The sequence below is a fragment of the Tetrao urogallus genome, assembly GCF_951394365.1.
Source record: "Tetrao urogallus genome assembly, chromosome: 35".
In the NCBI taxonomy this organism is placed as follows: Eukaryota; Metazoa; Chordata; class Aves; order Galliformes; family Phasianidae; genus Tetrao; species Tetrao urogallus.
The window spans coordinates 492508-504311 of record NC_136848.1 but is presented as its reverse complement, the minus strand read 5'-3'; the positions used below and the strand labels follow the sequence as shown (position 1 = coordinate 504311).

The 11804-nt window shown below is 64.0% G+C and overlaps 2 protein-coding genes across 2 annotated transcripts; one reads left to right on the top strand and one right to left on the bottom strand.

Moving 5' to 3' along the window:
• Window positions 1-483: 483 nt before the first annotated feature.
• MYG1 (MYG1 exonuclease) lies at window positions 484-2939 on the top strand (the record flags this gene model as incomplete). Its single annotated transcript, XM_079547933.1, has 7 exons — window positions 484-657; window positions 1170-1303; window positions 1377-1536; window positions 1640-1789; window positions 1866-1988; window positions 2381-2562; window positions 2641-2939. The coding sequence occupies 7 exons, from the start codon at window positions 484-486 to the stop codon at window positions 2822-2824; spliced, it is 1107 nt and encodes a 368-aa protein (XP_079404059.1). The 3' UTR covers window positions 2825-2939.
• Window positions 2940-4691: 1752 nt separating this feature from the next.
• Window positions 4692-10727, bottom strand: AAAS (aladin WD repeat nucleoporin; the record flags this gene model as incomplete). The annotated part of the gene is given in 17 exon segments (XM_079547919.1): window positions 4692-4832; window positions 4980-5064; window positions 5337-5418; window positions 6051-6118; window positions 6225-6318; window positions 6799-6889; window positions 6972-7032; window positions 7255-7379; window positions 7602-7722; window positions 7927-8070; window positions 8646-8744; window positions 9208-9254; window positions 9419-9510; window positions 9622-9677; window positions 10019-10143; window positions 10604-10705; window positions 10707-10727. Coding segments are annotated over 17 exon segments (1554 nt in total).
• Between the last annotated feature and the right edge of the window lie 1077 nt (window positions 10728-11804).

Genomic DNA, 11804 nt, shown 5'->3' with positions numbered 1-11804 from the left:
GGTTTGTGTCTGGGTGGGGCTGCTCTAGGTGTCCTTCTGTCTGTCCATGCTGTTCCGTGTCCGCATGTCCCTCTCTCCCCATCTCCTTTCGCATCCCCGTGTGCGCATGTACGCGTCCACACGTATCGCTGTGTCACCCCGTATCTCCTCAGCTCCCCCCCCCGCAGCCCCGTGTCACCGTTCCCCTCCCACGTATCCCCCACCGTGTCCCCACGTCACCGCCCCCTCCACGTGTCCAAAACTCCGCGCTCTGCGCATGCGCGGGTGGGTCAGGGCGGGGCGAAGCCGCACATGCGCAGAACGGAAGGGCGGGGCGGGCTGAGCCGGCGCACGCGCAGATCAGAAGGGCGGGGCGCCGTCGGGCGAGGCATGCGCATGCGCCGTCAAAATGCGCTGTGGAGGCAGCGCCGCACATGCGCAGTGTTGTGGATACAGTGCTGCGCATGCGCAGCGTCGCGGAGGCGGCACCGCGCACGCGCAGTGATGCGCGGCGTTTTGCGCGCCGTTCCCCTCATGGCCGCCGCCGTCACCGGGAGCGGGGCCGGGTCCAAGCGGGCCCGAACGGAGCCGGTTCCGCGCATCGGCACCCACGATGGCACCTTCCACTGCGACGAGGCGCTGGCATGCTTCCTGCTGCGCCTCCTGCCGCGCTACCGGGTACGGCCGCGGCCTCCTCGGGCCCTTCTGCACTCGGACCCGGTCTTACCTTCCGAGTCCTGCCCTTCCTCAGGGTCGCCCGTGGGTCCCCCGGCCCTGCTGGAGCCCTCAGTGCCACTGAAGAATCTCCCTTGGGTCCCCAAGCCCACGTTTTCTAGTCCCCCATCCTTCTATGGGGCCGCAGTGGGGTCCTCAGTCTCCGCTGGGGGCCGCTCCTGCCCTCATTTCCCTTATAACGTCTCCGGTCTCACCCACTGACCACTCTGGTATCCCCAGCCCCCTGCTGGAGTCCCCAGTCTCGCTTAGGGCCCATCCTGCGATCCCCAGGCCGTTGTCAGAATCCATGGCCCCACCTGGAGGACGCTTTCAGGTCCCCAGTCCTTCACTGGGGCCACACTGAGATCCCCAGCTCCTTGTTGGGGTCCTCAGCCCCATGTGGTGCCCGCCCTTATGTCCCCCATTTCCCCCTTGAGGTCCCCGTTCTCCCCAGTCCCACTCTGGGCCCCCCTCAGCCTCACCCCATGCCTCAGCAGGACGCAGAGGTGGTGCGGACCCGGGACCCCCAACGCCTGGCCCAGTGCGATGTGGTGGTGGATGTGGGGGGCGAATATGACCCTGAGAGGCACCGCTATGACCATCACCAGAGGTGAGGCACTCCACCACGTTGGGGTCACCACATAAGGGAGCCCCCCACGAGGGCTGACCCTGCGACCCCACAGGTCTTTCACCCAGTCCATGCAGAGCCTCCAGCCCAGCAAGCCCTGGACCACCAAACTGAGCAGCGCCGGGTTGGTTTATTGCCACTTTGGCTCCCAAATCCTTGCTGGGCTTCTGGGGCAGCCAGAGGACAGCCCTGTTGTGACTGCACTCTACGATAAGGTACGGGGGATTTGTGACCCACCAGCATGACTTTCCCTTGTGGAAACCACCCCATAAAAGAGGGGTTGGGCTCCAGGCGTTCTGACCCCACCCTGTCCCCAAGCTGTATGAGAACTTTGTGGAGGAGATCGACGCCATCGACAACGGCATCGCGCAGACGGACGGGGAGCCCCGCTACGCCCTCACCACCAACCTCAGCGCCCGCGTGGGGCACCTGAACCCCCGCTGGAACGACCCCGACCAGGACACTGAGGTGGGGACACGTGGGAAAGGGGGAACGCAGAGCTGCATTCTTTGGGGTCACTGCTGATCTTCTGCTGCATCCCCAGGCTGGGTTTAAGCGGGCAGTGGAGCTGGTGGGCAGTGAGTTCATGGACAGGCTCGACTATTATCACCGTGCCTGGCTGCCTGCGCGGGCGCTTGTGGAGGATGCCATCCGGCGCCGCTTTGAGGTGCTCCCTGTGCTTGTTTTGGGGGGGTTTAAAGGGTGGGTGGAAGCCTGGGGCAAGGGGAGGCCAGGTCCCCTTGGTGTTGACCTCCCCGCACAGCTCAGGGCACAGCTGTGCGCCCCGTTTCTCTCTCTGCACCCTTACAGCCACCCTCTGCACCCCTGTAACACCACACATTGTCACGTTGCTTCCCACCCTCCACCACCACTCTCCGTGCACCCAGAACAAGTGGTGGTGCATCCCCACAGCGCAGGGTCTCATTGGGAGGGGGGGGCTGTGCTATTCAGATGGTAAAAAGCGCATGAAGGGGGGAGAAGCTGAGGCGCGGGGCAGTGCTGGGGCACAGGGCAGGACCTCATGTGCCACCACGCAGCCGCATCGTGTTCCCTCTGCAGGTGGACACAAGCGGGGTGATGCTGGAGCTCCCGCAGGGCGGCTGCCCCTGGAAGGAGCACCTCTTCAGCCTGGAGAAGGAGCTGGCGCTGCCCAACCCGCTCCAGCTGGTGCTTTTCCCCGACCGCAGCGGGCAGTGGCGGGTGCAGAGCGTCCCGGTGGGGCCACGCAGCTTCGAGAGCCGGTGAGCCCCGTCCCCAGCGCATCCCCTGCCAGGAGGGGACAAGATCTCAACCCCCTGCCCCTTTTCCCACCATCGCAGCCTCCCTCTCCCCGAGCCATGGCGGGGTGTTCGTGACGAGGCGCTGTCTCAGCTCGCCGGCATCCCCGGCTGTGTCTTCGTGCACTCCAGTGGCTTCATCGGAGGCAACCGTACGCGGGAGGGAGCTTTGGAGATGGCCCGGAGGACGTTGGCACTGCAGGGGGTGGGAGCACAAAGCGGATGAGTTCCCCACCCCCCAATGAGTTGCCTGTGCTGGGACTTCGCATGGACTGTTGGCACGGTCACAGCAGGACACCAAAGCAGCTGTGAGCTGCCACTGGTCCCAGTTACAGCGTTGGACCGGTCCGAAAGCACAGAGCAGACTGAGAGGCTTTTAAGGATTCAGTGCTCTGAAGCCTGGCCTGTTATGTACTGGCTGCCAACACCAGTAAAAAACCAGTGCATTCCCAATGCATCTGCTGGTCAGGTAGTGGGAGCTGCTTTGGAGGTGTCCTGGGGCACAGGGGGGCACATGGGCTTCCAAAAGGTCACACGCTGGGGTGCAAAAGCAGGTGCAGCCTCAGCATCCCCAGCACTCTGTTGTTGGTTTGGGGGTTGGACTCGATGATCTCTGGAGGCCCCTTCCAACCCCTACAATTCTGTGATTCTGTGCTTCCCTCCATCCCAGCTGCCCCTGGGAGGGGAACGTCACCAGCCCAGCTGTCCTGGGGAGGACACAGACCCCCCCCTCGCTCCCCGCCTCCCGCTGCAGGGCGATGCAGGCAGCCTGGCTGTTCCTGCTGGCTCTGGGGTTGCCCTGCTGCCCCCGAGGCTGCCGCTGCCCTTTGGGGGGTCCCCAGGGCCTTCCCCCCACCGCCGGCGGTCGCAACGAAACCCTGGCAGGGAGCGGGCAGCCACGGGTGCCAGACGTGGCCATGCTGGTGGCCGTGGGTGGGTGGCTCGGCGCCGTCCTCGCTTATGTGGGACGCTACGTGAGGAGGAGCCGCGCCGAGACCCGTCTGCACCTCGAGTACCTGCGGGCTCTGCCCTGCCGGCGGCCGAGCCCCGGGGAGGAGGAGCCGCTCAGCGCCGTCCTGTGACACCACGGACGCCACAGGGGCAGAAGTTCCCAGCAGCAGATCCAAAGCGGGGATCCCCGCGGGCGAAGCATCCCTCGACGTCTCCGGTGTGAGTTGTTTACCCCACGTCTTCATTGGGCTGCTGCCGTCTTTTCCGTGGGGCGGAGGGGCAGTTTCCCTGCCTCGTTTCGGGGTTTGGTTTTCAGGAGGGTTGTGTGGGTCCTGGGGGTGGTGGCACTGTGGGCTGAGCAGGGCCCTCCCTCCCCGTTTCCTCTGCAGAGCGATTACAGCGTAATCCCAGGGATTAACCACGTGTAATCCAGGGCTTTAAGCACTGCCCCCCTCAGCCTCCCCCTAATCCCACTCCGGCCCATCTGCTCCCCCCAGCACTGTCAGGGCTCACGTGGGGCTGCAGCAGCACTCACTGAATGGGCTGGGAGGGGAAGGTCTGTGCTGTGCTGGGTCTCAGTGAGCTGCAGCGCTTCTGGTGGTTCCTTACGCCCTCAAGGTGAAGCCCAAAGGCTGCATTTAGGGCCAAGGAACCCTCACAGCCCCTTCGGCCCTCAGTGCAGCCACTTAACCACACAGCAAAACCCCACACTCATTGGGGGCTCCCCAGGTGTTTGTTTTCCGCACACAAATGTAGCGGCAGGAACCTCAGATCTGCTTTGGTTTAGGCACAGAATGACTCTTCTCCTGCAGGTGCACTGCAAACCATGACCTGACATCACAGAGCGGCACCAGAGCCCCAGAAACAAACCTGAGTGGCTTTGAGAACGCATCCCCCCCAACAAATGTCCAGGGAACGTTTCCTTGTTCTCCCTGGACAAGGACAGAGCGAGGAGCAGAGCCAGGCGTGGGGAGGAGGAGCCACCTTTAATCTGCACGGCGCTCGACGGCTGAACCCCACATTCCACAGAATGAGCGCACGGAGCCATGCAGAACCTGTGGGGGTACAGGAAGGGACCGCAGCCCCACGGTGTCCCAGGGAACAGGGAACTGCAGATGGATCCCAAACGTCCTGAGCTGCTGTCAGAGCTCCGAGAAGAGCGGCTGCTCCCGCACGCTGCTGCTGGCCGTCACCACGGCGGGGCTGCGGCCGGGGCTGCCGTAGGGCAGGCGGGAGCTCAGGAAGAAGAAGGGGATGTGGCTGATGGTCCCCGTGGACCAGCACTGGAGAGAACAACAGCACAAACGTCAGCACAGGGCACCACCGTCCCAAAGAGCAATGGGTCACCATCGCCTTCCCTCCGCCCTCTCTGCACCGCGGGGCAATTTCACCCCACTGCATTCCTCACTAAGAGCCGGAGCCGCACTCACCACGGTCAGCAGCGCTCCCTTCTCGAAGCAGGGGTGGAAGGCGATGAGCTGCGGCTCCGCGCTCTGCTCCCCCCTCAGGAATCCACTGGAAGGGAAAGGAGAGCTGCAGTGAGAGGCGGCGCAGCGCTCACGCAGCGCTGTGGGGTTAAGCGCGATCCCTGCTGCACTTAAAGGCTTTTCAGGATAATGGACGACACGTCCAAAATGCGACCGCTTTGGGGGCAAAATGGTACTGCAGCACTGCCTGAAGCAGCAGCGTGGGACGGCAGCAGCACAGCATCTTTCCCACTGCATCCCGAGGGTGTTTGACCAACCCCCAAAACACCACGAGAAGCCCCAAACCCATGCACTACGCACCACGGCAGGAGCTCAAACACGGGGCTGTTGCGGATACGGAACACGGCCACCACGGTTTGCGCCCCCTCAGCGCTGGGATCTCCTGCAGGGGGAAGAGAAGCAGCCGTGAGCTGAGGGTGTGAGGGGCAGCGCTGGGACAGCAAAGCAGGAGCGACGTGGGGAACGAAGCCACCTCTGCCTGCAGTGCTCCTTTCCCTTCCAAACGGGATCCCCCACAGGACGGGGGCAGCCCTGCTTCCCTGCAGCTTTTCCCTCCCCATTTCCTCCCCAGCAGCTTTATAAGCAGGACAAAAAAACCAAGCAGCCGAGTTCAGGTCCGACACAGCATCCCCAGTGCCGCTGGGGCTGTCAAAGCTGTGCTTTGTCTCTGCAGCCAGGAGGGCCTCCATGGCTCAGTTATCCCAAGGCTGCTCCTCGAGTGGGGCTGGGGGCTCAGGGTGCAACGTGGGCGCTGTGGGAACGCAGAGAGCTGGCGGTGGGGCTGGGAGAGGCGATTCTGTCTGGCAGTGAGGACGGAACAGTGCTCTCTCCTCGGGGGATAACCAGGAACAGACACTGCACATCACCGTGGGGGCACGGGGGGATGCTTTGTGCAGGGGGGCAAAGTCACAGCGAGGAAGAGGGGACCCCCGACCCCTAAGGAGTTTCCCCCCCCCACGAAGAGCAGATTTGGAGCAAAGGTGGCAGGGAGCAGTGCTGCAGCACAGCTCTGACCTCGGATGATCACAGCCAGCCTCTCCCCGGTGGGGTCCCACACCATGGACTGCACAGCTCCGCCGACCCTGGAGCGCAGCACAGCACAGTGAACCCACAGCTTGGGGGGGGGGGGGCACAGAGCCCCTCCGCCTCCCAGCATCGCTCCGTGGGGCCGCACGCAGTCAGATCCACCTCTCCTCCCCGTAGGGCGTCTCGAAGGTGGTCTCTGACAGATCTGCCACGATGGAAGCTGTTTTCGAACCTCCCACCTGGCCCTGCATGTCCCCTGAAATGAAATCCAAGCAGGCGCGCTCGCTTCCGCTTCCCTGCTGTGTGCAGGTTGTCTCCTTGCCCTAAATCTGCTCTTCTGCTCCCAGAACGATGCGGAATTTCCGCCTCTTGGAGCTGTGGAGCCTCCTGCTGTCCCAGCAGCGTCTGCGGTGTTTGGGACGGCGCACAGGGAAGGGTTTCCCTCGACAGAAGTGAGCACCCACTGCCTCCGTGCAAAAGGAGTGCAGAGAGCCAGCGCAAATCTCCCTGCGCAGCTCCACGCTGAAGATGCGACGCAAGGGGGGAAATACAGACACCCAACTGCTGTGAGGGCCTCCACAAACCTCCTCCTTCCACTCCTTTCCCTGCTGTCCCGGCTTTGCTACACCACAGCAACTTGGAAGCTCTTCCTGATGGACACTGAGCCTCTCTTGGCCACAACCACCCATAGCTGAAAGCAAAACGACGGCCAGGGAAGCAAACGGGGGGCACTCACCCCTGTACTCAGAGAAGGACAAGGAGTAGATGACGGACTCCCCCAGCACTGTGAAGAGCAGCCGGCTGCCATCAGGGCTCCAACACCCCGTCTGTGGGGCACAGGGGGACGTCAGAACACCCCGCACACCCCCACGTGGGGGGAGATGCCCCTTCCCACTGCGCCTGCCCCACCTGGCAGCGCCCTTTGATTGTGGGCCACTTCTCACATGTCCACATCTGAGCTTCCCACACTCTGCAAGAGGGAGAGAGAATGACGTGAAAGGGATAAACTGCCCCAATTCAGCCCCTCTGAGAGGAGCCCGAGGCCTTGGACCTGACTTTACCCCCCCATATGTGACACGGGGGAGAAGGGGAGCAGCGAGGACATAAAGCAGCCAGGTGTGCTTTGATGGGAGGCGAATGAAAATGGTAATGGAATTGAGAGCGAACAAAAGGAGCAGGGCCGGGAGCTCACTTGAACACTGCTGAAGGGGTGGCTGCCAGGACCTTGCTGCCATCGGGGGACCACGCCAAGAGAGTGACCCCACCGCCCCCGAACCACTGCAGCTGGACGCAGTTCTCGGTGGACACATCCCACACCTGGAGGGGCACAGAGGGGTTGGGGGGGGGGATGGCAGCGCTCCCACCGTCAACCGGAGCCCAGACGTGGCACAGCGCGGGGCGCTGATGCTTTCAGATCTCAGTGCTCCTAATTCAGGACCCTCCTTTGAGGAAATGCTGTCCCCCTTGGTCACACAGCCATCTGAGTGTCCCAGCAACGGGGTGACGGCCCCGGACCCCCAAATGTGGCCCCACACTCACCAGCATGGCCGTGTCCACAGGTGAGGCCGAGAGCAGCAGCTTCCCGCTGGGTGCCCACGCCAGGCTGGTGACGGGGCTGTGCCCAGGGTAGGACAGCACCTGAGCGCAGCCAGATGAGGGTCTGCGGGGACAGAAACCACAGCTGATGGGGGACGGGAGGGACACCAAGAGCTGGTGATGCGCCACAGCGCCTTCTGTACCCCCAGCCGGACGGACAGCAGCCTGGATTTAACCTGAAGCTCAAAGAAACGGGATGGACAGCCCTCGCTGTGAGGTGTGGGCTCAGGGATACGAGCGTGGGGCTGTCACCGTGTGGGATCGTCACCTGGTGGAGAGGGACGTGGGGTCCAGGTGCCACACGAGGACGCAGCTCTGGCAGGCGACGGCCAGGATGGAGGCACACAGCGGCTTCCAGGCGACGGCGGCCACGTTCCTCTGCAGACGATGCTTCAGCGATGGGATGGTGGCACTGCGGGGAGGAGGGAGCGTGACGGGAGGCCGAGTGGGGTCACAACAACAACGGGGGACATCCCTGGGGACCTCTCTGCAGCCCTGACCGTGGTGGGTGCCTAAAGCCTACGGGGAGGGGGACCCACCGTGAGCTGTGCCCTTGGGGGGGGGGGACAGAGGGGACCCAGGCAGGTGACACCGGCGCTGCTGGAGCACACCTTGTGTGATTCAGTGCCCACAGCCCGGGGGGAGATCTGGCACTTGTTGGCTTGAAATCCCAACTGGGGGAGAGCGGCTCAGCGGGGCAGCGCTGCTTGGGCCGCAGCATGAGCCGGGAGAGTCTTCTCTTAAGGAGGGCTTTATATGCCTGCCGAGACCCGCCGGGGGAGCAGGGAAACCTAGAGGAGAAATGAGGCTGAAGGGCAGGAGAAAGCCTGGCTGGGGACTGGGGGTGTGAGGAAGGGTCCTAACGCAGCGCTGTGAGAAGTTCTGGGGGCAGGGAGCAGCGAGAGCACAGGGGTGAGGGAGGGCTGCTGGGCACGTGGCTCGAGGTGGGTTTGGGGGGGTGGGTTTGGGAGCTGCCCCCCTCCTCACCTGCTCGAGTTGTAGACCCGCACGGAGTCGTCCAGCAGAGCCACGGCAAATTTGCTGGTGTGTGGATGCCAGGCGAAGGCACGGACGCTGCAGCCGGCCCTGCGGGAGGGAGGGGGCACAGGGAGCAACCCGGACCCACATCTGCCATCCCCCAGTTCCAACTCCCAAAGCCACCACCAAAATAAATCTCAGCTTTCGCTGCTCAGCAAGGTGGCATGCTCTGCGAACTTCCCTTCCTCCTGGCTGTTTCTCACAGGCTGCTCAACAAACAGTCACGGCTCATTGCTTCACCAAGCCCTGGTTCAGTTTAATGCTGTTCCTCCCACGTGCACCACACAGCACCAGGGTACCAAGCAGCCCCAGGCGATGGGGAATTAATCCCCTCAGCATCCCTGTGCTGGGGAGGCTGAGCACAGAACAGAGGGGTGATGCTGTCCTCTCCCTCCACTCCACGGCACCGTTCTGCAGGTGTGGGTACACCAGGGGACGGGGTGACACACACACACACACACACACACACACATCTTGCACGGATTGTGGCCTCACAGCACACAGCACTCACCAGTCGACCGCCTGGGAGAAGGCAGCAATCATATCCTCACTGGTCAGCTGCAGGGGAAGGGGCAGACAGGTGGGATGTCAGCGCTGAGCCGGCAGAAAGCCCCTTCCCCCCTCAGTTTCATTCCCTCTGCATCCCTTTGCTGTCCCAGCGCCCTTTCGGCGCCATTTCTCCTCCCATCACAGAAGGGAACTCGCAGTGTTTTGGAACCCACCGAGAGGTGTGGAAGGAGGGAGCCGTGCAGGGAGGAGAGCCATCGGCACGCGGTCAGAACGCAGCTCAGCGCCGTCTTCGCCCACTGCAGCCCTGCAGAGAGCACAGAAACGTCAGCACTGCTCCCAGCAGGAGGGGATCCCCGGCAATGGGGCAGCACGGAGCGGTGATGCGGAGCTGCAGGGACCCCCAGGCCCCACTCACCCTCCTCCTCGGCGCTGACGATCTCCTTCAGCAGCCCACACAGCCCCCCGTCCCGCCTGCAGCGAAAGTAAATCAGTGTGGATGCGGGGACCCCACGCCTTCCCCGTATCCCCACAAAGTCTCCCCTTTCCCCCACTGCAGGCCCAGCACTGGGACCGCTGCACTGAGCTCCCCCCTCTATCCTGACCCCCCCACTCCCAAAAAAGCCCTCAGGGCAGAACCACAAAGTCCCAGATGGGGCCCTGGTTGCTGCAGGGAGGGGAGGAGGCTGCAGAAATTGGTGCGGACCTCGGTGGGGTCCTGAAGGTGCAGCAAAGCCCACGCCGACCCAGCGGGTGCAGAGCAATAACAAACGGGGCTCAGCGCCATCGCTGTTATGGGGGTGGGGGGCGCTCACCAGGCACACAGGACCCTCTTCCACAGGGCCTCGCGGTGGTGCAGGAAGGGCTGAGCCCCCGATTCAGGGCGGCCGGGACCCTTCAGACCGTCCTCAGGCAGAGTGAGAGCGGGCAGCGCTGCCAGCTGGGGGGGGAGGAAGGGGGGTTACAGTGCGGGATGGGTTTGCTCGGAGCACGGGGGAGGAAGTGCTTTCTCGTGGGGGGGAAAGTGTGGGGTTGAGGGGGGCCCACAGAGAATTCTGGGGGAAGGATGGCGGGGGGGGGGGGGGGAGCAAGGACAGTTTTAGGGGAAAAGGGGTGGAGGGGTCGTTTCAACCTTTTGAGGAAGGCTGGGGGTCCCAAACACACTTTGGGGGGGGGCAGAAGTGGGTGATCCCGAGCGCACTGTTGAGGGGAAGTGAGGGGGGGTCCCCAGCATGACCACAGGGGGAAAAAAAGGGGCGGAAACGGGGGGACAAATCCGCTTTCGGGGATCCGGGGGCCCCCAGCATCACCACCCTCTGGGGGAAGGGTTGGGGGTCCCGAGCCCGCGCCGGGGGTCCGCGGTATTGGGGGGGGGGGGGGGGGGAGGGGTGTTTCCTCACCAGGCTCTGGAAGTCGAGCGGCAGCGGCTCCCCCCGCCGCCCGCAGAGCAGAGCGTTGTTAAACTCACAGAGGGTGACGGCGCCCGGGGGGGGCGGGGGGGGGGAACAGCGCCAGGGAGCACATGGCGAACCGGCACCGGCGGCACCGCCAACCGCGGGCGCCGTTCAACCGCCGACGGAGCCCCGCGAGGGCCAAACCGCGCCGCGTTCCGCCCCGCGGGTGTGGGGGGGAGCGTTAAAGGGGCCATGATCTGTGCACGCAGCGCTCGGACAGCACCGAAGGTCTCCCAACCCCCCCCCCCCCCACCCCTTCCCCAGTTCTGTGCCCGTTCTCTCCTCGTACAAAAGCGCGATGGGGAATCGGGGGCCGTCGCGCTGTAACGGGAGCTGATCGTTTGGTGGGCCCACGGCCGGGGAGCGTTGCCCCTTTAAGAGAGGCGGTGCGTCCCCTCGGGGGCGGGAAAAAGGCGCGTGGCGCTGTTGGTGCGCGGGTTTCGCTCCGTCCGCGTCTCTGAGTCCTGGGGTCCCGCGGGCGGCTCTTATGGGGAGCCGCCTTCTATTGGGGTCCCATGAGCATCGCCTGCCCCCCGTGCTGGGCTCCCATGGGTGCCCCACACGGGGACTTTCCTCTATTGGGGTCCCATAGGGGTCCGTGCGCTCCTCTGTCGGGCTCCCCGAGGTCCCCGCATCCCGCTCTATCGGGGTCCCATGGGTGCCCACGTGGCCCTGTGCTGGGGTCGCACGGGTACCTGCATCCCTGTGCCTTGGGGTTGCGTGGGTTCCCCTATGGGAATCCCCCTGCATTGGGGTCCCCTGGGTGCCATATGGGAATAGCTCTCTATCGGGGTCCCCCGGGTTCCCGCACCCCTCATCCCCCCCCATCCCACCCCCTCCTTTTGGATCTCCCCCAACCCCTTTTCCTGGGCTCTCATCTCCCTCCTACCCCCCCAACCCCCCCAACCCCCCCCCCCGGTCCCATTTTAGGTTCGCTTTTATTACATTTATCTCCGTGTTTTCCTTCAGCGGCCGCAGGAGTTATTTTAATTTTTTCAGGATATTAAATAAACGCTCTGGCGGGGGGGTGGGGGGTGGGGGCTGCGGTGGGGGGCCCTGCATTCCTCACCCGTTACGGAGCGAGCGGGGTTTGATAGGAGACAACGATTTGGACGGCGCCGATCGCTGGGAGACATCAGAGCCACCG